Raw genomic sequence first — 24,305 nt, 5'->3', positions numbered from 1 at the left:
AGTGTAGTAGTAAAAGTGTAATATGTTGAAAAAAATCAATAAATATTATAGTATAGAATGTCAGAAAAAAATTCTAAGTCATAGTAAAGTATTTTTAAAAAATCTGAGAATTGTATATCAGAATTGTCATAGTATAGTATGTAGGAAAAAGTCACAGTGTAGTATGTTGAAAGAAGTCACAAGAAAGTCAAAGTATAGTATGTTGATAAAATTCATAGTATAGTATGTCCTTAAAAAATGTCAAAAAAAGTCATAGTATATATATATATATATATATGTCGTAAAAAAGTCATAGTATAGTGTGTCATAAAGAATAATAGTATGGTATATCAAAAAAAATCCTCGTATAGTATGTCGAAAAAAAGTATAAAAAAGTCATAGCTTGTTTTAGTAGACTATGGTGAATAAAGTCATGGTAAAGTATGTCAAAAAAGTCATAAGAAACTCACTGTATAGTAGGTCCAAAAAAAATATAAAAAGTAATAGATTGTCGAAAAAAGTTTTTAAAAAAGATCATAGTATATGTCATAGTGAAATATGTAAAAAAAAAGTCATTGAAAAATCATAGTCTAGTTAGGTAAAAAAAAATCTGAAAAAAGTTTTTGAACAAACTATTATATGACTTTTGTATGACTTTTTTCATCATATATTCTATGACACTTTGACAAAAAAGCCATAGTACAATATGACGAAAAAAGTAATTGCATGTGATCTTGAAAATTATAATAGGATAGAATGTTGAAGATTTTTTCTAGTATAGTATTTCGGAAAAAGTCATAAAAAAGTAGTTTGTCGAAAAAAGTAAAGTAGAATATCATGTCTAAAAAGGTTATAAAAAAAGTTGTAAAAATCAATAGCATAGTTTGTCAAAAAAAAAAAAATCAACAAATTGAATAAGTGATTGGATAGCATGTCGAAAAAAGTCATAAAACATTGTCATAGTATAGTGTATCAAAAAAAAGACTGCACACCCACAAAGATAAGTGTTTTTTACAGTTATTTTCTGATTAGACATCTGCTAAGGTTAATGCTGGGTGGAGCTACACTGAGAGTTGTATGATGTCAACTAACTAGAATAATTGCTATTATATCAAATACAGCAGAACTAACAGTTAAGGAGACGTCAATCAGGGACTGTCTGAAGAGGTCTATCAGGCAATTAAGTAAAAACAACTGTGCGCGTGTACATATTATCAATGTAAAGTAAGAAATAATGTGTCCCCTCACCAAATGCTCTTTAAGTTTTAAATATTTAATCATTCACATTTTAAATGATAGAAATGCTATTTTTTAAAATTACTTTACAAAAATATATTTAAGAGCAGCTGGCTATCTTTAGGTTATAGTGAAAAGTTTGCCAGTTATAATGGCTTGGAGGCAGGCCGCTCATAAACTTACATTTTCATTTCTTCTCAGCCTATTTAGGTTACTGCTGCGCAAAGTGTTTGAGAAAATTTCAGAAAAAAATAAAAATTTAATTAAATCATTCTTAAGATATTAACATGTTAAGGCATACGTGACATTTTAGGCAGAACATTCAAAGATTTTTAACTTTGTTTCCCATCTCTCATGACTCTCATAAATGATAGTAAACACAGTACGAGGTGGATGAAGCATTATACTGCAAGTTTCACTGTGCAATTCTCCCATTTTAGGAGTGGGATTTACACTTATGAATATTGTGCTTTTTAGGCATTTTTGAGATTGTCAGCATCAATTTAGCATTTGAACTGTATTTGTGTATTTCCACTTCTGTTGCAGGACTTTGATCTGGCTTTCAGTTCATCCAGTTTCTTTTGCGTTTTGATGGGATTTATACAGTGACAGGACCTTCAAAATGTTCTTCAGTCCCATACTGTCTGTCAACATCTGTGTAAACAGGCATCACTGGAGCATCAGCACTGTGTCGGTGTCTGACGGCCATCAGTCTCTAGCACACCAGTCAGGAGGATCTTGTTCCACCAGCGCTCCCTGAAGCTCTGCACACCCACACTGGCCAGACTTTCCCCGTCTTGGTAGTCCTCCCTCATCTTATCTGGAATCAGGTCCTCTGACACCACCTGGAAGATCAAACAGAGAGAGACTGAAAGTGTGCTCATGTGGAAAAACTATCCACTGACTTAAACTCAGCCCCAAACTGCCTGAAAGTCAGGCCTTGACACAAAATGTATAAACAAACCCAGGAGCAAGTTTTCACCTCAGTGAGAGCCTGCAGAGTTGTTTCTTTGGGACTCAGCCTCTGTAACACCTCATCTGTCATTTGCAAAGTGCTTTCAGTGCGCTGCAACACAAAGGAGGACTGCTGCTGTCGAAGGATTCTCAAAAGGAGTCTGAGGGATACACAACAGATGTGGAGACATTCAGACACTAGGATTTACATTCAAACTCTTGATAAATAAATCAGAGCAAATTTGAACACACATTTAACTATGGCATCTCCACAGATTACATTGTCACTGAGTTGATGTTTTGTAAATGATCTGGCTGAACTTCTGGTGTGTGAGACAACTGACTAAAATTAGGTATTTTAAAAGAAATTATTTCTTAATATGCCAGATTTTCTATTTTTTTAAAAATACTTTAAGCGTACAATCTAAAAAACAGTTATTCTAACAAAGCATCATTTTAAGTTCCAGTTATGTTTGAATATCACCACGACAATCACAACATTTAAGATAAAGGTTACAGTGCCGCGGATGCAATGACACAAAATGGAACGGTTTTCGTAAAGGAAAAGTGATAAAGGGAGACAACCCTGTGTCAGTAAAAGCTCCAAAGCGTGTGGTGAGGAAATAAAAAACTACATACAATGAATCTGGATTCATAAAAGGCAGGCAGTGATGGCTGAGGGTAAGCACAGCACTTATTTTGGTCTTTACAGCTGACAGTGGCATAACACATATTTACAGCCCAATTTATTTTTCTCCCGCTTTATCATGTTATGTGAATTTCTTATTTATCACAACATCTGGTCCAGCTGCTCTTTCCAGGAACTTTCAACTATTACAATATGTACTGTAAATTTAAAAAAAATGGCTAGTATTTTCTTCAGTATATGAAGAATTGAAATGATAATCTGTGTACCTTGTCCTGATGAAACAGGTGCAAGCTTTCAGCCAGATTCTGTTCTCATTGAGCTCTGCTGCCTCCTCCTGTTGTTGTTCCTCAGTCCCTCCATTATTCTGCTCTTCTGCTGATTCACACCTCTCTGGGGAACACGATCCTACTAGAGGCAAATACATCAGAACATGAGGACCAATCATTTAATGCTCATCTATGGGTTTGTTACTTGCTTGAGTGTTCATTCACCATTGCAATAAAAAACGAAAAATCAACAGTTCACGGGCAAAATTGACCTATAAATTATATTGGTGCTAAATGAAACAGGAAATCAACTAAATCCTACCTGTGGTTCTGACGCTCTCCAGCTGCTGCAGACACGTCTGTCCAAGGTTGTACCAGAACCAGGGGTTAAAGGGCAGCAGGCTACACAACTGCTGAAGAGCTGACATCTTTGATCCTACGGCTCCAAAATGCTGGTAGATGCTGACCTTCAGTAAAAGAATATAGATCAGTTAAATAATAAGATTATTACATTTGCATAGAATTATTTTGAGTATCAATGTGTTATGTGTGTATTCTGGCTAATGCAGACCTTGAGCAGCAGCAGGCTGGTCAGGTGACAGGTGTTGGACGCTTCTTTGCTCTGGAGAAAGATCATGCATAAATTACTACTGACTTCTGAATACTTTCTAGACCAAAGCTTTCAGACTCATGTCTTGATTGAATTTCTTTCAGATAGGTTGTCCATCACAGAGAACATTTAATGGACTTAAGCTTTATTCATGTTATTTTATAGATGAAACATTCTTCAGGGATGGTTCGTTCAATGTGCTAGTGGGAAACTTGCATCCATTTTTTAAGAGACAACTGCCTACACAGATTTCAATAATGAGATACATTAGTGGACATTTTAAAACAGAAGACTGACAATAGGTAAATGTGGACTCTGGTAACTTTGTGTATTAAAAAGATTCCCGTTTGACAGGTAGCTTTTAATATCGGAGATCATAAAAGCACAAACACCTTAATCTTTGTTATCTTTTAAAGCTGAAGTACAAACCAAGTAACTTACATCCTGTGAATAACAAAAAAGCTGACTAGAAGGTAATTGTAAAAAAAAGTCCACCAAAACTATGCCATACCTTGAGAAACAATCCTTAATATTATATGTTTAGGGTTTTGTAACAGACTGTGTGTTTGTTTGTTTATTTATTATTATTATTATTATGTAATAACTTGGGATTTTTTTCCTTTAACACTAAGTGATATATAAAGCATTTCACAATGACAACAGGTTGTTCTGGTTACAGGTAGGGACACTGTTCTGCATGGAAAACCTTTCAGGAAAAGCTCAGAAGAATTACCAGTAAGTCTGCAAACTCTAACGCCCTGTCTCTCTGTCCCAGTTTGGTGCAGCATCGGGCCATTCCCTCCAGTACATCTCTTCTGATGGTCAGGTTGTTGTCAGCAACCCACTCCAGGCAGCTGCTGTATGCATCCAAGGCTTTCTATACTCACCACATCGTGAGAACAGAACATTACACACCTCATAGTAGACAATGGAGATTGGTATGTATGAACTGATGTTTGACAGTTATGAGCCAAGTCAAATCACGTGTTTTATTGCCTCAAGCAGCTTCTGTCGGTCCGATTTAAGTAAACGTATTGGAAAAAACAAACTTATTTTCAGTTAGTCAAGAGTGTGTGTGTCTATTTACATATTATGATAGCAGAAAGTGCGTTATTCAAATTACATTACATGGTCATATAATATTTCAATAATTAAACATCCCCCAGAAGTTACGCTGTGTCGTGACAAAGTTTGTTATATGGAAATGTTGTTGTGTTGAAGCGGCTAATAATAGTAAATATATCATTTGTTGTGCTCTGTTGGATAGAATATGATAATGTCTACAATACAAGAATAAGTAAAGTGAATTCAAAACTTTTTATGCGATTAAACATTAAGTTAATTAATTAAGTTGTAGAAAGGAGTATGACCAGCTTTTTGGACATATAATATGAATTTAACTATTTAGGATTTGCTGTATATGTTTACTGTTAATTCTGGTCATTGTTGTTTAGTTTTATTATTATGTTTTCCACGTTAAAAAGATAAATCTAATCTATCAATCTCCGTCCTGTATGCTGGTGTTTCAGCCCCAGCTCAAGAGAAACATCCAAATACTGGCCCATGAAACCAGTGCTGCTGCAAATTAGTCCCCATGAACAAGCTGAAAGACGTTGAAATGAGAGCTTCCATCTGTAAATTGTTACGAACCTCAATGGTAGTTTGTCCGCATAATTGAACAATCACAATGGCCGCAAATAAATATTTCAAATTAGAGATAATTGACTAAACTGAATGATTAATTACCTGATGGTTTCCCTGTCTCACAGCCAAGTCACCTCTGAACTTATAGATTTTCTGCTTCTCCAAAGGATCGTCTGTATTGAGAGCAGTATTTTCACAGAACCACTGCAGAGAAAAACAAGAGAAGACAATAATTTAAAAGCACCTAATGCACAATCATTACTTGTATATACAGTGCCACAAATATAACGTGGAGCAATATAAGAAAAATTAACTGAATCGACAAAGATATTACGTATCCACCAAATGTAATTTAAGAGATATTGTTTCTCCAAACGCAAAGGTCACACACAGGCTTTTTTGACAGATCAAACGCCTCATCAATCTAACTTACATTATAGCCAGATAGCAAATAATTCTCCTTATATGTTGGCTAACGTTTTCTTGGCAAAGATACTGATAAGATGAAGTATTCTTTGAACAGAAATGAAAACACTGTTAAAACCTTGGATGGGACGAGAGCTTCCTTAGAGGCACTCAACTGTGAGGAAGACAATTGAGAACATCACGGCTATGAAGCGACTGTCAATTGCGTTTGAGTCCAACAATGATGTGTTTTAAATGTAAACCTGAAAGATAAAGTTTTAACATACAACAGCAGAGAAGAGATAGCCTTGACTCCCCCCCCACACAATTACATTCCATCTGTCTATTTATTCCATGTTTTAGTAACTGTTGAAAGGTATTATGTATATACACACCAAGTAGTCTGTTTTTTTGGTACTGTTAGCTAACTCAAATACAGTCCAGTCAAACTGCCTTGCAGTAAGTCGATCTGTCAAATTAGAACACGAACACACACACTCTTTTTTTTTTTTTTAAAGTATTGTCCTTTGTACCCTTTTTGGCTTCGCATGGGAAACGTGAGATTATATCTTTGATTATTGTTTTGATTTTCTTCTTTACTTTATTTTGTCTTATTAAGTATCAACATTAGAAGTGTCTGTGTGTGTGTGTGTGTGTGTGTGTGTGTGTGTGTGTGTGTGTGTGTGTGTGTGTGTGTGTGTGTGTGTGTGTTGTTTACGAAAGAGTCAAATCAACCACAGCTTGCCAGCTAACAAGCTAGCTGTGGCACGTTGTAATTAACAACCCCATCATGAAGCCCTCAAGACGGTGTCACTTCATCCGCGTCAAGCACCATCTACGCCCGCCTTGGTGCTGGACCGCCACGCTGCAGCTGTGACTGTGTGCTGTTATTAAACAGACTCTCACCTCCGGCTCACACAGCTTGGCGTTGTAAGAAGACAAAGCCACGGCGACTCGGTCTCTCGCCTCCAGAAACACCGAGTCATCAAACGTGGCGAATATCTCCATCCGGACCCGGAAAATAGGATAAACTCCCTGATTTCAACAGGTAAGCGTGTCACGAGAAACCGCTAACGTCAGCCGAAACTCGTGTACTGTTTGTTTAAACCGCAGTTACGCGGTCCTTACCTGTAAATTGCACGACTAGTACAGTGTCCAGGGTTAATAGTTCCGGGCAGAAAGGTTCCGACTCATGATGAAAACGGGCGCAATAAGTATGAATTGTTCAGATACGCTAAACTTTAACTGATGCCATCATCCTAAAAACAAATATTATGAAAGGCAAGTTCATATCTTCATAGTGTCAAACCTAAAGAAGCACTTGTATAATATCAACCTTACTTACATATATTTCCTTTATTTAATAACATAAGTGCAATTCAATCAACATTAAAAAAAAAACTGAAGAAAAACTTACATACGACTGAGAATGCAAGTGTTTTAAATCAGCAAAGGTGTACAAAATACATGTGGCCACATAAAAAATATATTTAATATAAATGGAAATACATTTCTTATTTCTGTATAGTTAAGAGACATCTCATACATTTCTGAATGAGCATATTTTTTACATATCAGCATTAGCTAACAAAATATGGATATGCCAATTTCAAGAAGAGAATAAAAAATGTTCTTGATGTTCTAACAAAGGTTTTAAACAGTTGGACAAAAGTCTATGAACCACGAAATAATTTTGCTATCATGTAATCAATATATCAAAGTATAATGAATTGAAAATGAAGGATACATTGACACTACTGTAAACACACTGCTAACATTTTATAAAGTGAGTGCATACAAAGCCTGAAATTACAGGCTGCAGTAAATTGAGAGGTTTTCTAAGGGACTCTGTTGCTCAGAAACACTTCCGCTTTGTCCACCAGGATCGCCAAAATTAACACCAAATTAAAGTTCCATGTAGTGGCTTTCAATAAACTGTTCATTACTAAAAAACATTACATCTGTTTTGTTGTAAGCCCATATTAAGCTTCAGGTGAAAGTGGAAATGCCCTTTGCGTCATTCCATAATTTTTATGTGGAAAGCTGCTGCACTGGGCCTGAACCCATCACCTACGCCACATATTAGAGCAGGATTTGTCATAACACATCAATGCCACCAGTGAGCCTTGTCCAAATAAAAAAGAAAGAGCTGAGAAAAGCAAACATTGATTTCTCTTACTTTGCGCATATGAAATAGAATCTATTTGTGGCGGATTTACTGAACCAGAATTGGTTTCCTCCTTTCTCCATGGCACCACTCATGTTACATTCTTCTATCTTTCCGTTTGGTGCCCAGCGATTGAATTTTAAGGGCAGATCCTCGACCCAGAACCAGAAATTCAAGGCGCAGGTGTAGCGAAGGCCCAGCCACACAAAGGGAGTGTCGGAATTGTTGGCCTCCAACTCAGCCCAGGTCTGGGTCTCTTCGTCAACAATGGAAGCCAGTTCCATGTTCTGGTCCCTGCAGTGGTACAGCGCATCTTCCCACGTCTTGTTCTCTCTGATTAACAAAAAGGGTGATTCTAGAAAAACAAACGAAATTAAATAAGTGAACATGCACAAGTATCTTTAGGGTGTGAGCAGACACACAAGGGTTTTAAAACTGTAATTATTTTACACAGGGTCAAACAAATTAACTGTATCAACTGCCAGTCATCAACTTTAGAGGAAGCCCAGACCTTCCTCTGATAATGGCATCATCTTCATGATAAAGACCACTCACTAAGACTCTTATTCACTCCAACAATTAATCTTTTTAAATTTCAGAACATAAAACAAAGGGCAATATAGAGAATAAGACAGAATGAAATTGGAAGATTTCCCAAAAAGTGGACATCTGAGAGAAAAACAGAGGTTTTTAACACAGAAATTAGCTCATGTGATGTAATTTATGAACTACAGCAGCCTGTCAGTTTACTCGCAGAATCACATGACACCTGAGTATTTACACAATTACAAATGCTTGTGTTATTCTCTTATATGGGGAGAAGACATACATCGTACACACATAAATCAGAATACATTATGCATCAAACCTTGGGCCCTGTGGCCGTTACTTGCTGAAAAGTGAGAGCCTTTACCCTGATTAGCTTGAACAATTGACCTACCGTACATAAAGCTTGTCATTTTAAAATCACCAGAGTATAGTTTTGCAAACCTATCATCTACTAAAAAACTATTGTGTAAGTGTAAGTTTTTGTTTACCATTTCTCATAATACAATCTGTATTCATGGCCTTTTGTCCACACTTAACCTTAAAGGAGATACGTCAGTAAAGTATTAACTCATCTGTAGCAACTCACTTTGTGGATTAAGAAAATTGTGTACCTTTAATTGTGCCGAAGATCTGCACTTGACACAGAATTAAAAACATGTTTTTCGGGAAGTACACAGTGATGTAGCGGCCTGACACATTTGGATCAATAGGAAAGTGATTCCAAGCTGCCATTTTGAAGGTACTGATGTTTTTAAACCTGGAAGAGAGGAAAAGATGAACATACAGTAAGATGGAGAGATGCAGATCTCAAAAATAAATACAAATTAAGACAGACCGAAGCCTGTGAAATAAAGCAATTTATAGTAACTTTACGGTAATAGACCCACATGCGGTTGGAGGTGCCGCTCTTCTCGCTAGAGTTCCCGATGTAAATCTGGGCACCGGTTATATCAGCATGATGATGTTGTTTGTTGAAGATTTTGACACAATTTATGCTGTAGACACCCAGCAGGTCAATACTCCACCAGGAGTTGCTATCCTTAAGGGTGTGAGAACAATTGTCCTCATCCTCATTTATAGCTCTTTCGGAACTGTATGCTACGCTATCAGTGTAGTCTGATGACTGGGATGTTTTCCCCTTCAGTTCAATCCGTAAGGTATCTGCATTGCAGTGAGCTGTGGATGAAAACAGAAAAAGGATGTTTATACTTTTTTGCATGACTTAAGAGAAATTAAACTGTAGTGAAAAAAAAATCCTACCTGTTTGATGTTCATCCATGTTTAACTGTACACGTCCTGTGAAATGTGAAACACCAGAGGATTTCAACTGATATCAGTGCTTGGTAATACAGCAGTAAGCACAGCATACCTATACATCAATAGTCAGATTTTCTTTTTAAATAATTAAATTATGTGTGCTTCATTTGGGTGTTTCGAGCTATTTGCAGTAAATTTACAGTTTATCATTGATTCACAATTTTGTGGACCGGCCCTACATCTCACTCTGTGTCAATCATTTAAAAATTCACTGATATGCATGCGCATATAGTGAGCTACTTACCAATCAAAGAGATTAAAATTAGACTGCACAGCATCTTTACTGTAAAGGGGAGAATATACATCAGTTGACTATAAGGACAAGTTAAATGTTCAATACAAGTGACCACAAATGAGATCAGCTTTCAATTTCTTTTGAATTGCACAAATTTTTCGACCTACATCTAAGAGGAAGAAAATACTTTGTAAGGACAATTTAAGTTTATAAAACTGGAAAATTTGACCATTAAAGTACTAAACTGACTTACCTTGCCTGCTTTTTCTCTCTTGACAATGATTTCAAAATGATGCCTTCTCCCAGCCACAGCTGTATCTCTACTTTTCTCTCTTCCCTGACTGCTGCCTTTATGGAAATAAAGTAACCTGGGGCAATGTCACCGCTTCTGGTTGTCACTCGGAGTCCAACTGTTTATTTCCACCGCCAAAGCACCTCTAGATTAAAATTTACATCTGTCAACTGAAATGCTCTGTTTGATCAACCTACAGTCAATGCATGAGTGTTCCAACACATGTAAATACCTCTACATTTCCTTGTTATTTGCTTCAAAGGAAAATATGTTGTTTAATGCAAATATATACAAATCTATTCCATCTCAGTCTGTGTAAAGTACTGATATTGTAGGTCTGCTGCATGCGAAATACATGTGGCTGTCAATGACATGTTTATGTTCAACAAATATATAAATCTAAGAAAATAAGAATACTAGTTAACTATGTATTTTCAACAAATGACACTGCGTCACTGATGGCTTAGTAAGTAAAGCAGACATGTTTATTACTATCAACGGTGACGATAACTTCCTAAAAGACTAATACGTAGCCACATTGATGAATAGTAAAACCTCAAAAGTAAAAAATGGTGACTGGCTAGTTGGGTCATAGTTTGAATGTAATCCAATACGTTCCTCTCTGCTTCTGTACTTAGTCCAGACTGCTTCATTTCACATTTATTCAAAGCAAAACATGGAAAATGTTGCTCACAACTGCACATCTTTTGATCAAAATTTATTGGGTTTTGTCCTCAAACAAGTATAAAATATAAATCTTATCTAAATCAAGCGAGAAATCCAACCAGAGCCTCAATAAAAGCTGGGATCTTAAATTAACATTGCACACATTGTCTGCCTCACAGCTGGTAGCTACAAGCTGCTGATTGAGGGACCGCAAAAGAAATAGTTAGTTTTTAGGCGAACCAAATGCATACCATGTTTAATCAAAATTTATGACAAATGCTCTCAGTTTTTAACACACTTCAGATGTACAGACAGAGTGTAGGAATAACTTAGTGTAAATGGAAGTGTTAGTTCTGTAGACACAGAATATCACCAATTTGAATTGTTTAGCTGAGGAGATTTATGACGTCATTAACAAAAAAATCTTTCCCTACAACCTTGAGTAAGTCCTTTCATATGCTATTCCAACATTTATTCAGAGTATACAGTTAATTCATTGTATTCTTTCTACAGTATCTGTGTCTACTGAACTGTAGCTTAATACAGGAGCTGAGAGATCACTGTCATCATTCAGTAAAACATATCTAGAAGTACGAGTTGAGAAAGAACAAAGTAAAACATGTTAGAAGCAAAGCACACCCTTGAGAGGCAATTACTTGGGGTAAAAACTGTCAACAGATACAAATTAGAACAGATAAAACCAGAAGTTGAAAAATTCACTGTAAATAATAATTAGAAAAAAACATCCCTACAATATATTAGAATTCTGACATGGTGTTTGTTTGTTTTTTGCCAAAAAAGCTGGCTGCTGTATAGTGAAAACATTTGAATCTCTGATTGCTTTAAGAAACATTCAACCAACTACCTGTCTATAAAGAGAAAACAAGTGAGGACTTTAGCAGAAGTATAGCGAAGGTTACAGATATGACATGTGCACAATAGGACATTAGATAAACTACTCAGATCACAATGTTTGCTCTTAGCTATACTGCACAAGGTTAACTGGGATACATGAAGACTATTGGATTTAAAATCACAACTCAAGGAGCCGACATGTCACCTCAGCAACCTGGGAAAACTATTTAAATGCATAATTCATATTTTAAAATAGAATGTTTATTAGATAGTTATATTGCAGCAGAACCAGATTGGTTCTGTTTCTACCTCCTTTGTAATGGACAGGAAATCTTTAAAGGGGTACTACAGTATTAAAGATATATTTTTCTGATCCTGACTTTTTGTCTCTAGTATGTCTCAAGCTCAATAATGCAACAGATTTGTATCTTTTATTAAACCCTCCAAAACGATTTTTTTCAAAGCCCACACGTGCATCTATAGTGCATGAGTCTGAGTAGTACTCCTCATGTCGAGTAAACTGCCAATATGATTTTAAATAATTTTCCAGTTACATTTAACGTATCTTTGTAAAACAGCTTAGTTATAGAGCCTCAAATTTGGACACATTAGCATTAGCAAGCAAAAAAAAAACATTTTCCCAGCGCTACCAGGACATTGGTTGTAGCAATTCCTTCATCTTTGAACATGTCTTTTCTGTTGAGTTTTGATTCTAGACCTTTGCAACCAAAAAGCCAACATGAGCAATACTGGCTGAATTCTAAAACTGATTCTATTTTAAAAAACATGACTCTATTGTACATATTGAATTAGTCTGTCTTGTTATCAAGCAATCCACTGATGTCTGGAAAGAGTGGTAAAGACACAGTTTTCATAGATAGAAACATATAAAACCATTCAAAACAGACTGACTATCAGAAAGACAGAGCACACTTTAAAACACTGTGGACTGGATACCCGGCGGCAGGATTAAGCCTAACCTGTGGATTAAAACAAGCTAATTGCAGACAGACTGTTTGAATCATGTGTACAAATTAGCACATGAAGTTCCAGGATTAAAAAAAGGGCACAGAATGGTCGCTGTACATTGACTGCAAATTTGGTGATAACATAGTTCCAGGCAAATGTGTCCATAATAATAAAAAAAAAAAAAGGAAAACAGGTCCATAGTTGCAGTCCATTTGGTAATGAAAAGTAACTGGTATTATTAAAGCTACACAAAGAATGAATCCCAGATTAGGCTTCTACTGTGCCAAGTATACCAACCTAAAATATTGTATGTACAAAATGAGCAGTTGTCTTGGTTATTGCATGCAGTAGTAGACAAAAAGTATACCTTTACAATTTCAATTTGTTATTTTTCATGGCCAAGCACTTGTCACATTACAACAAAATGTATCAAGGTTTCATCTCTCCTGCAGGTGCTGTAAACTAGCTATCGTAGCTATTTACGACTAGTATACAACACTGCTTTCACAGATACTAATCAAAATGCTTTTTGGACAGCTACAGGTGCCAACATGTAGTGTGACGAGTGCTCAGTGAAATGATGCAATACATTTCGGAACACCAAGGTATCCGTTTAAGGACTTACAACTGAAGTTTCCAATGTGAACTTCAGAGTATCTAGGCATCTTTTAGCGTAAGCAGGAAACAACTACAACTTAGTTTGAAGAAGCCTTTTTTACAAATCACCAAACAGTAAGTGATTTCCAGAGCATTCACAAATTCTCTCTCATCTTCTGTCAAGAATTGGTGAAATTCTGTTCAAACAAGCCATGTAGGCACATAGGTTTATCTGCAAAGCTTCATCAGAGTCTCTCTCCTATTCCTAAAGAACTGTTGTAGAGACAGTTTTCTTTCTATTGTCCTGTCAATTGAATGCAGTAAAGCGCAAGGAGAACAGTTACAAAGAGGATCGTTATTTGGTAGACTTCCCACCACAGAGGGAATGCTGCGCTGTTTCTTCACGCATCATAACAATGCCTTCCACGAGAGAAAGCACATTTTCCAAGAATGTCTGTTTTAACTTGCTGAACAGTTTCAGTATTTTGAAGATGTTCGTACAGCCCTGTCTGTCTGCCTGTTTTGTAGACAATTTAATGAGACAGAGAACCAACAGGACACTGCTTACATTTACAAAAACATATCTTGGAAAGTGCACATCATGATTCTAGGCATTCATTTTACAAAAGTGGACTGGAGAAGAGGGGTAAAGAATCAGATGGGGCCATTTGGGAGAAGAGAAGAACAGATGGGAAACAATTCAAATGGTTTAAAGCAAAAATACAAAACATGATCACAAATATAACACGTGTGCATTTTCAAATGGAAAAAAGCTTAAAAATGGTGCTCAAATTGTGCAATATAGCAAAAGAAAGTGGTGGGTGATTATCATACTATTTTTTCGAGCCTTATAAACATCCAAATATGAAACAACACATAATATTAGAAAAGTGGATATATTGTTTCCTCCTCGTGAAAACACATCAAGGATAAAAAAGGCAAAACACTGGTTCAGTTTGTATACAAAACAGAGTTGGTCTCTCAGAGCCATTTTATGGTATAATAAGAGATTAAGGTGCCAAATCAGGATTTAGTCCACTATGTATACAAGTGGACAAAGTGCTTTTTTAAAAAGTTTACTTTAGTTGCTTCACGTTTGTCTCTTCAGTGCAGACTGGAGTCAATTTATTATTTGAAATACTGCTTAACGGTCTTTCTTAAAGTATGGGTCAAGCTCCAAAATGATTCACAGGCCTCGTATTTGACATGAACCCAATCTTCAAGGCAAGGTGTTGGTGATTTGGTGTTGATTGCAGTCAAGGTGATAATTTGTGGATTGAATTTCTCTAAATAGACACTGGAGCCGCAGCTGGTCCTTACATTTACACGGTTTGGGTAAAACTCTGCAATACTGCATCCCCAAACTTCAAATTAATTAAATCCCTTCCACCCATCAGAAACCCACCTTGAGTAAATTCTAAGCGAAACCCTCCAGCAAACTATTTCTGTCTATCATTATTTCAGTGGACCCAGATGTCTGCCTCACAGTGGCCATTATTTAGTTCAGAAATGGTGCAGTTGCTTCAAACTATAAACCGTAGCTCACTGCCTGGGAGACAACTCATTAGACTTTGGGACAACAGCCTCATACTGTCTGAATCACCCTTTGAAAAGGTAATTATATTAATACAGGATGTGTTCCATTAAAAAGGTTGAACATCAGTGTAAAAACATAACTAGCAGTGCATACTAAACACATACTGTGGCATTTTCCACCAGATGTGTATGTTTTCAGTTAAAAATTTATAACACAAATGAAACAACAAGCTGCTGTAAAGGGAAGACTTGAGTAAACATCCTGTGTTTAAAAGCATCATGGCATTGGCATTCATTCAGCAGTAAGGTACTTTGTCTCATATCATTTTAGGCGTTAATCTCTGAGAGATTAAATGCCTGACTCTCTGTGTCATTCTCAATCCATGTTAGGTCAAGGAACCTGCTGATTCATATCCAGTCCTTGCGATGAACTTCACAGGTGCAAGAAAAGAAGATACTGTCATATGTAAAATCAACGAGTTCCTCAAATAGATGTATGCTAGTTTCATTGGGAACATTGCTCAGCAGTGACATCTAGCTGCGATTCCTTTTTAAGGACCCTTGTTAATACAAAGATGAGACAGTTTTTTTCTGTGTGTGCTGTTAGTATGGGACCAGGGGTAAAACATTCAGAGCATTGGATATTGAAGTTTGATTGAAGATTGAAGTCTGTGCTCATAACAGGCTCCAAGTACCTTCTCAAGGAAATGCAGCATAACTGGATAAATAAATCTCCCTTACTGACTTAATTTGAGCAAGCAAGGAGTGCAAATTTAACAATGGGCATCTTCAACATAAAATCTCTCATACAGTCGGTATTCATCATTTGCAATCAAATGTACATGTGTCTGGATCAGTGTTGGGCAAAATCGTGTTACTCAGTAACGCAAACCTGTGATATAATTACATACAATGCAATTAGTTTTTTCTGCAAGGTAAGCTTATGTTAGGATGATGTGAACACACGGCAGGTCGGTATACGTCTTTGGGCAAATATCGCCTCGGGTGCATGTTTGACCGTTCTCTGAGAGAGAGAGGAAGAGAAAGGCCCGTCTCTACGAGGGTTCAAAAGCCACCATTGCACCCTCAGTTCAAAATGTTGCACCCTCAGTTCAAATTTGAATAATAAATGCCACTGAGGACTATGTGGGCTTCTCCATGCACACCTTCTATCTTGGTTTATGTATGAGCAGCACTGCAACACAAAACTGTTGGGTGAAGGTAAATATCGATCAGCAGGTGTGGTGATTATTTAATAATATTTTAGCAAGTCACTTCACTGGTCTCATAGTTTGAAAAGAGGCTATGGTGCACCCTGGTAACCAGACGCGTCCTGTCAAAATATTGAGCTAAACCGACCAGTCCGATGTCTGTATTGATATATTGTAACAGTCGTTTTCGGTAATAAAGTAATATAACCAGCAACTGTGAACAAAAGCTACTTACTTTTGTTACCATGTAATCTGTAAAGTAATATTTATACCATTTAAATTAGTATTTAGTAAAAAGTAATATACTAAATTTCCTGAGTAACTTGCCCAACACTGGTCTAGTTACACATTTTTGGGGGAGTTAAATATCTAATCACAACAGTTTTCATATTCAGCATGAAGATTGCACGTTATGGTATTCCTTTTGTCAAAATTGTGTAACCTTTATCAAAGTAAGGTGTCGCAGGGTTTTCTAAAAACTCTAAAAACTGTTAAACATTACTTACAGTAAATAAGATAAGTATAGAGAGAGTGAGCTAAAGCTAATTGTCCATCTGTCTCATGTGGACAATAGTTTGAAAAAACAGTGAATTAATGTTGCAAATTAGTAAAAGTCAGTGGCAAAAAAGACTTGGTTTAGCTAACTGTCTTCCAGCATTGATCATACCACTATTTCTCTTGTAACAATCTGTAATGTTTCACCGTGCTTTCCACAATCATTAGTCTTCAGAGACTGACAAGGATTTCCTAACGCTACGTGACGGCTCCCAAACCTCACTGTCATCTGTATCATCCCCGTCGTCCTCCTCATCTACTTCATCATCCTCCTCGTCTCCCACTCCTGTGCCGGTCTGCTCCTCGTTAGCCACAGCCACCTCTCCCTGCGTCTCCCCTCCCTCTCCTGCTTCGCCCCCATCCATCCTTCCTGCAGCCGCCTCCTGGAAGGGATCTAACCCGGTGTCCAAGCGTCGCTGGACCTCGGCAAACCACTCCCTCACCTTTTGATGGAGAGAGAAATTCATTAACAGTGTGATGACAGCACAGCTCAAACTAACATTGAGGACCCTGAGTCATGTCCTCTGTGACAAATCTAGGAAATGGTGTGCTGGACTTCTTGGTTCTTTAGCAGTCTTATCTAAGGCACCTTCCGTAAGACTTTCTGGAGTGGAAACATTTTGTAGTGACTGTTAACTGCTGGGTTTTAATGACATGAAGATGAATTTGCATGCTACAATTAGACACATATTACACAATTCTGATTTTCTTTGTACTTGACATATCTAAAGGTGCAAACTGCGGGATTCAGATCATTATTATACAGCAAAAAAAACAACTCTATTGTATGTAAAGATCTAATGGAGCAATGTCTACCTGATCAGAGAATGAAGTTGCTCTTCCTCTCTGTGTATGTATGTGTCGTAATTAAAGCTTTTAGTGCTTGTTTGTGCTACTGGCTAGTTAGCGGCCGCCCCTGTGTCCTGCCCTAACACAACTGTTACAGCTGATAACGTTAAGTGTAGCTCCGGTTCCCCTTCAGGTAAACACTAAAAGCTTTGTGAGCACCTTTGCCATAGTTTGCCCTGTTAGCGGCGTAAGTGGCAAAGCGCCGGCTCAGCCATTGCCATGGACGATAGGCATTGATTGAAAAATCCCAAATCCGAGTTTTTCCTTATCACGAAAAAGAGTTTAACGATAGAGGGTGTCATATGCTGTACAAATTGTAAAGCCCCTTAAGGTATATTTGTGATATTGGGCTATATAAATAAAATTGACTTGACTATTTCTAAAATCTTTGGTATGGGGCGGGTTCCCTGATAATATATAAATAAAATTGACTATATTTGACTATACAGTAATCATAGGGTGTGATACAATGACAGGGCACAGGATACAATGACACAGAAATCCTCACATGCCAATGAAAAAGCATGTAATTACCTGTTCGTAGCTCATGTTTGTCTTGGTGACAAGCTCATCCAGGTCTTGCTCATTGAGAAAACGGTGCTTCATGTAGTACTCCTTCAGAATCTCCCTCCCTGTCTTGAACTTCTTTGCAGGGGGAGATCTTTCAACATCTGCACTGGAGGAGGCAGATCTTCTTGGCTGCCTTCTGGTTCGGGAGCGCCCCCACCCACGGTTTCTGCCACGTCTTTTTCGACCGGTGCTGCTGCTGCTTCCCATTTTATTGCCTCCTCCGCCATTTGGCCCTTCGGCGTTGCCACTTTGGTACTGGAAGAACCATTTCAGGTTACTGTTCTTCCACGAGTACCGAGAGTCCCCGAACCAGCTGACTATGTAGGACCGAGGGAGGCCGCTCTCTTCTGCCAGCTGGTCGTACTCCTCTGGTGTGGGCCACTGGGTCCGCACAAAGGCACTTTTCAGAATATGAAGCTGCTCTGGAGTCTTTTTACTCTTATCTTTCATGTCTTTGTTGCTGCTGGTGGGCAGCTGCCTACTGCGACCGCCGGGAGGTGTCTGACTACCTTTACGAGAAGAAGAGGCAGAAGGAGAAGAAGAACTGTCTCCTGCCCCTCCTGCTTTTGCGCTGTCTGCCTCCATCTTTCCTCCATCTGAAGAATCCGGGGAAGAGGTACTGACAGCTGGCATTTTACGTCTCTCAGTGAACCAGGCATCAATCTCCCTTCGTGTCAGTTTAGTCTCTGTCCTCAGGCGGCTCAGTTCTTCATCTGAAGGGGTGCTGCTCTTCTCAAAACTTTCCTCCAGCACCACCAGCTGCTCCGGAGTTTTCTCCTTAAACTTCTGCAGAGTAAAATCTGGGAACGGATTCCATGTTTTGGGCCGCATCTCCTTTACAGGAGGAGTGCGTGGAGGATGGGGAGATGTAGGTGTCTCATCACTTGAGTCAATAATGATGGTGGTGCTAGAATTGTTACCACAGCTGCCCACTCCTCTGCCCCCTCCGTCATGGAAAACAATGACATGGCTGTTCTTGGAGTTTCGCTGGTTGTACCTGGTGTCACTGAACCATTTCTTGATCTCTCCCTTTGTGAGGTTGGTGACCTTCATAAGCCGGGAAATTTCTGCATCAGTGACAAAGTGGTTTTTCAGGTAGCTGGCTTTCAGCTCTGCCAGCTGCTCTTTGGACTTCTTGGGACGCAAACTAAATGTGTCAGCGCTGAGGGCCGAGTTCTCCTTAGAAAGGGGAGGGGAGATTTCTATATTAAATATGGGTTTCATGGGATACGATGTAATTTTCCATACAGAGGTACCAAATACCTGCTAGTAGAAAGAAAAAATGGCTGCATCTTTTTTTGAGTTCAGACACACATTACATACAACTGAAAGAGACACAATGTTCTAATTTTGACTAAAACTTGCTTGTTGACAGCAATTGAGAGCATAAGAGCAACATAGTATTTGCCTGAAAGGCAGCAAGCAGTGCTGTCCCTACCTGTGGAGAGAGAGAGGGAGGCTGGATTGTGGTAGCCCGTTTCAGCTCACTGTTTGTTGGGGTAGGCTGGCAGGAAACTCTGCTGGAGCTCTGGGACTGGCTGGGCATCCCTGCCACTGTCAGCGTGATGGGACTGGTCACTGGAAGGTGACCCCCTGGGCCGACCTACACAAAGTCAGACAAGGAGAAAGTGAGGATGAGACGGATAGCCAGACAGGAACATAGTTGTAGTGTAAAGTGACCGTAGGCATTATGTACAACACTTACAGTATCTGTATGGAAGGACCTTCGAACTGTTTTTGGTTATAATAAATTCATGCAATTGTCTTACTGCACTTACGTTTCCTCTCTCCTCTAAATTGTAAAATCTTTGTCTGAGTTAACTATATACAGTATAGTATTTCTATTGGCCAGCCTTACTGCAAGATCATTCAAATTAAATTAGAGAAAACGGTCCAAAAAATATATCGGCAACTTTCCACATCATATTCATAAAAACATTAATTTAAGCAAAGCAAACGCAACCAAAACAAAAATGTTTACTTTGACAGCTCATGGAACACACCTGTTTTGACATCATTGATTACAAGAGACAGCAGTACATCCTCCAAATGTGATCTATTATGGCTTTACTCTTACGGCATTACTGCCTGTTTAAATTGGTTCAATATATTTTAGGAAAGGTGACAGACATACAGCAAGTAGGAAAAGTCAAAGTCATGTCCAATCAAATGTATCAACAATCACATTGTTTCAAGTTAAATCAAATTCATGCCCAGCCAGGCTGACTTTAAATTGAGACGTGTAAAATGAAACAAAATCTAACAAAACCAAAGCAGTCAATTTAACTTTAAGCATGTCAGAGTCATACCAGTCTTAAGTATACTGGGTTCAAGGCAAGGTAGGTCAAAGCCGAGTCCTGTTAGATATGGCTTGTTTTCTTTCCTTACCTACCTGTGTGAACACCAGGCCGGGCTGGCCCACTATCTGGCAGGTCTGAAGAATGGACTGCAGGCCATTTGCAGCTGCTGAGAGTTGATGAGCAGGTATGACAGTGATGGTCTGAGGCACAGTGTGCACCGTGCCATTAAACTGTTTCCTCCTGGCCTCCTCAACTTCTTCAGGAGTCCAGCTCACACCGTGCTTTAGCCGCTGGGCTGAGAACCACACCTGGGTGTAGATCAAGTACATTTGACTGCAAGATTTACAAATTAAGTGAAAAAGGCCAGATTAAGTAGACTTAAATTCTAAATCAAGATTGAGGTGACTTTTAACTAAATACATATACAGTGTAAGGAGCTTCTATTTGTAGCTTATTGAAACAGACAGGGGTGAACACAACATCACTTGTCAGCCGAAACATCAGCAGCTTTCATCTACCTTGATCTGCTCCTCTGTGAACTGTGTCTGTGCTGCCAGGCTGATGATCTCGGCCGTGGAGGGGTAAGGAAACTTCTTGTATGTGTTGCCCAGCAGGGGGTTGGTGTCCATAGCTGCACTGTAGGATGGTATGCTGCTGAGGGGAATCAGCAGCTGAGGCTGAGCTGCTGCTGCACTCTGCTGGGCCTGGAAAGCAGAAAGCACCTGAAATAAAGGAAGACAGGAAGAAAAGTCTGGAATGTTAATGCTACATAGTGACCAAAGGGTCTCAGTACAAGACAATGGGTGTTCTGTAGCTGAAGTTTCCCTGTAATCTCTCTGTTTAGGATATTTAACATTTTAGCCAGCCATCACTCACCGCCTAGCAGTCGTATTTAAGTGTACAGGCTACTGCTTAGACTGAAAACATGCATTTAAAAAAAATAAAAATTATCTTGTCTTTCTTTTACTATGTCTCATGTGCACTTTACCCTATGCTGCTGTAAGCCTGCAAATTTCCCCGCTGCGGGACTAATAAAGGATTATCTTATCTTATCTTATTAATCTTTACAGATAATGTAATGGGGGTAATGGAGTATTCTTACACACATGCTGCTGCAATGAGTCTTGTAAACTCTTGTATAATCAAGACTTTCTACCTGTGCAAGGCCAGGAGGCAGAACTGTGGGGTTTAAAGTGGCTGCTTTCCTCTGATGCTCTGAGTACGGGCTGACCAGCAAGCCGCCTCCCCCGAGCTTCATGGAGTCGTGCAGCAGCATCTCCACAGGCGTCATCGGCCCCAGAGGAGCTTCGATGGGCTCTTGATCGCCCTCTACCTCTCCCTCGCCACCCCTTCCAAAACCCTCAACCGCCTCGTCTGTTGATTTCAGGGAAACAGCGATTCTTTTGGGTTCAGATTTGGTCTTCATCCTCATAATAGGGGTCTTGCTGAGGGAAATGGCCGCAATCGCTGCAGGGTCTGCGCCTCCCTCTTCGGGTGTGTCACACTGTTGTTCCTGGATCGGCTGGTCGCTGCTCAGATCCTCAGGAGGGTTTGTGGCGCTGCGCTTCAGTGAGGGAGCAAGGACTTCCCTGTCTTCTACAGTGGAGACACTGGGCTCATCTATGATTATAATAATACATTCATTGACATAGTGTATGTATATGTCAAGTTAACAAAGTGACATTGTTGTCTACACACAAGACAATAGGCCAGAAAGAATCTTACCTGTATCTGGAGGGGTGGGCACAACAACTACTGCCCGACCCAGCTCCTCTTCAGTCGGCCCCTCCTCTGCTCCCTCTTTAACCTTTCCCTCCTCCTCCTCCTCCTCTGCCTCTTCCTCGTTTGTCATTTCGGTTTTTTCCTCCACCACCTCAGAGGGCAGCACCATGCAAGGTGTGGTGGATTTCCGGCGGCTTGACATTGTCAAACAACACTTTGTTTACTTCTACTTAGGGTAAATAAGATGTGGGAACGAAGTGTAGTGGCTCACATGTCTTAGGTTGTTGTGTTCACATGCTAGAGTCCTTGAGTTATGTATTTCTGGTGGGGGAAACAAAACATATATGCAAATGTCATAAACAATATTTGTGACAGAAAGAGTTAATTGCACTAAATGTTTGAATGTTTTATTCTCAGATACTTCTTTCATAGATAGCAAATTCTCATGTACTCTACTTTTGACGATTGGCCTGACAAAGCTCCTGTCGTGTTATACGTCGTATAAAAGCAGCTTCACAACTGTGGGGACTAGTTTACCTTTTGTGCTTCCTATCTGTAGAAATAGTTTGACTTTAGGAAACATGACTCACTTAGACAAAGGAAGCACTTTTAAGCTAAAATTGTACATTGGAAAACAACTGAATATCTGCACTGACACAACAAGCAATTTGAATGTGTCCTTCGGCTCTGGGACATTGTGATGTAGATTTTTCACAGTCAATTTCCACATGGTATGCATCAGTTATTATCATTTGTTGCAGCCTATTTAAAGACATGTTTTCCACATACAGGACATTAACTAAAGTACTGACTTGTCACCCAAACTTACATTTAATATGTAGGACGGTATCACAGGGTAAACCCACCAAAAGTCAGTTTATTGGTACTCCATCAGTAGCAGGGCCCAATTTACACCACTGATTAATTCAAGCAACACCAGGACATGGGTTAGACTCTCCAACTCACGTCACACAGTGCCTTGTAATTGTAAATGTTTGATTTAAGTGCTCAAGACACCCCCAACAACAGGCGTGGGGTTCGTGGTTTCCTGCCGGAGGTCTCAGTGTTAACAACCACCTTAACTGTTTGGATTCACAGCCAACACGTCAATAACCATGTGAAGGTGCCAGCTAGCCGACGGGCGGTCATTACAGTGAGGTGACTAAATGAAGAGCACATCTGCACGGTGTCCGTCGTGTGTGCGAGGCGGGCCAACTAGCCCGGGTTAGCCGGGGCAGCGCTGGTGTCTGGCGGTGAACAACTTACCGGGACGAGAGAAACGTGCGCCGCGTCGCTCCCGAGACCTCCGGGTCCAGCCTGTCGGTGTCTGTCGGTGTCCAGCCTCAGCCTGGCCGGGACCGGGTAACGTAGCTAGCTAGCGTTTACGGGTTTTTTTTTTTTTTGGAGGGAGGGGGGTTGCGGGTCTCCTAAACCCAGCGGAGGCAGCCCGACGGACGGACCGGTCTAGCGGCTCCGTGCGCTGATGCCGTTCACACCGGACATCTGCCCGCTCTCCGGAGCAGGTTCTCCGCGTCTTTGTTAGCGTTACATAAGCCCGGGCTCGGCGGTTCCTCTCTCGGCCGTCGCGCCGTGTTAGCGCGCTGACCTGATTCTCAGATATTCTTTAACGGCTGATTTTTTTTTTTTTTTTTTTTTTTTTTTTTTTTTTTTAATGATCTAACGGCGTCATCGTTCAATATGATACGTCCTGACGTCATTCCCCGGCGACTCTCGGTGCTCCAACAATTCAAGAAACCTGGCAACAATATACATTATTATTTATTGTTATTTTACCTTCACGACACATCGACTGTTCAGTAGATTGAGCCACGCAGAAGCGCGGGTTTGAACGTGTTGACGACGTGTGAACGTGGACTCGTTAGTTTCCCACCCGGCTGTCTGCCAAGGTGTCCTTACGTGACCCGTCAGGGCAGGACGAGGAGCTACTTGAGGACAACACTGACATTGCTAAGCTTCATCTCAGGGCATCTTTTTGTTTTGCATTCAGACTTTTCTGTTGCTCATTTCAGCTGCTTCATACCACACGTATATACCACACGTATATACACATATATATATATATATATACATACATATATATATATACATACATATATATATATATATATATATATATATATATATATATATTTATATATATATATATATATA

General features: G+C 39.2%; 2 protein-coding genes across 4 annotated transcripts; both read right to left on the bottom strand.

Moving 5' to 3' along the window:
- Nucleotides 1-1,028: 1,028 nt before the first annotated feature.
- On the bottom strand, nucleotides 1,029-6,889 carry zgc:101716 (uncharacterized protein LOC492784 homolog). Of its 2 annotated transcripts, none has more exons than XM_054622035.1 (8): nucleotides 6,650-6,889; nucleotides 5,441-5,542; nucleotides 4,428-4,571; nucleotides 3,656-3,706; nucleotides 3,407-3,551; nucleotides 3,085-3,226; nucleotides 2,198-2,330; nucleotides 1,029-2,060 (listed from the first exon to the last, which is right to left on the bottom strand). In XM_054622035.1, the coding sequence occupies exons 1-8, from the start codon at nucleotides 6,749-6,751 to the stop codon at nucleotides 1,896-1,898; spliced, it is 984 nt and encodes a 327-aa protein (XP_054478010.1). In that variant the 5' UTR covers nucleotides 6,752-6,889; the 3' UTR covers nucleotides 1,029-1,895. The 2 variants fall into 2 exon arrangements, with proteins under 2 accessions (XP_054478010.1, XP_054478011.1); XM_054622036.1 differs by having other exon boundaries at nucleotides 3,085-3,223.
- Nucleotides 6,890-7,344: 455 nt separating this feature from the next.
- On the bottom strand, nucleotides 7,345-23,556 carry LOC129109688 (zinc fingers and homeoboxes protein 1-like). Of its 2 annotated transcripts, XM_054621806.1 has the most exons (14): nucleotides 23,400-23,556; nucleotides 22,137-22,454; nucleotides 21,568-22,031; nucleotides 20,930-21,133; nucleotides 20,504-20,719; nucleotides 19,550-19,714; nucleotides 18,076-19,290; nucleotides 16,911-17,135; nucleotides 10,265-10,448; nucleotides 10,021-10,059; nucleotides 9,720-9,755; nucleotides 9,347-9,635; nucleotides 9,071-9,216; nucleotides 7,345-8,265 (listed from the first exon to the last, which is right to left on the bottom strand). In XM_054621806.1, exons 2-9 carry the CDS (start codon nucleotides 22,333-22,335, stop codon nucleotides 10,407-10,409), a joined length of 2,730 nt encoding a protein of 909 aa, XP_054477781.1. In that variant the 5' UTR covers nucleotides 22,336-22,454; nucleotides 23,400-23,556; the 3' UTR covers nucleotides 7,345-8,265; nucleotides 9,071-9,216; nucleotides 9,347-9,635; nucleotides 9,720-9,755; nucleotides 10,021-10,059; nucleotides 10,265-10,406. The 2 variants fall into 2 exon arrangements, with proteins under 2 accessions (XP_054477781.1, XP_054477780.1); XM_054621805.1 differs by lacking the exons at nucleotides 7,345-8,265; nucleotides 9,071-9,216; nucleotides 9,347-9,635; ... (1 more) ...; nucleotides 10,021-10,059; nucleotides 10,265-10,448 and having other exon boundaries at nucleotides 16,498-17,135.
- Between the last annotated feature and the right edge of the window lie 749 nt (nucleotides 23,557-24,305).

This window comes from Anoplopoma fimbria, chromosome 20, assembly GCF_027596085.1.
Source record: "Anoplopoma fimbria isolate UVic2021 breed Golden Eagle Sablefish chromosome 20, Afim_UVic_2022, whole genome shotgun sequence".
NCBI classification, from domain to species: domain Eukaryota; kingdom Metazoa; phylum Chordata; class Actinopteri; order Perciformes; family Anoplopomatidae; genus Anoplopoma; species Anoplopoma fimbria.
This window is presented reverse-complemented; position numbering and strand designations above follow the sequence as displayed.

Coding starts and splice junctions, on each gene's coding strand:
- zgc:101716 (XM_054622035.1), bottom strand. CDS start 6,751: ATGGAGATATTCGCCACGTTTGATGACTCGGTGTTTCTGGAGGCGAGA. Junction 3,552..3,655: donor CCAGCCTGCTGCTGCTCAAG/GTCTGCATTAGC, acceptor CTTTTACTGAAG/GTCAGCATCTACCAGCATTT. Junction 2,331..3,084: donor ACCTGTTTCATCAGGACAAG/GTACACAGATTA, acceptor TGTATCCCTCAG/ACTCCTTTTGAGAATCCTTC.
- LOC129109688 (XM_054621805.1), bottom strand. CDS start 22,335: ATGTCAAGCCGCCGGAAATCCACCACACCTTGCATGGTGCTGCCCTCT. Junction 19,715..20,503: donor CCGGCCTGGTGTTCACACAG/GTAGGTAAGGAA, acceptor GACTTTGTGTAG/GTCGGCCCAGGGGGTCACCT. Junction 19,291..19,549: donor CTCCCTCTCTCTCTCCACAG/GTAGGGACAGCA, acceptor CCCCTTTCTAAG/GAGAACTCGGCCCTCAGCGC.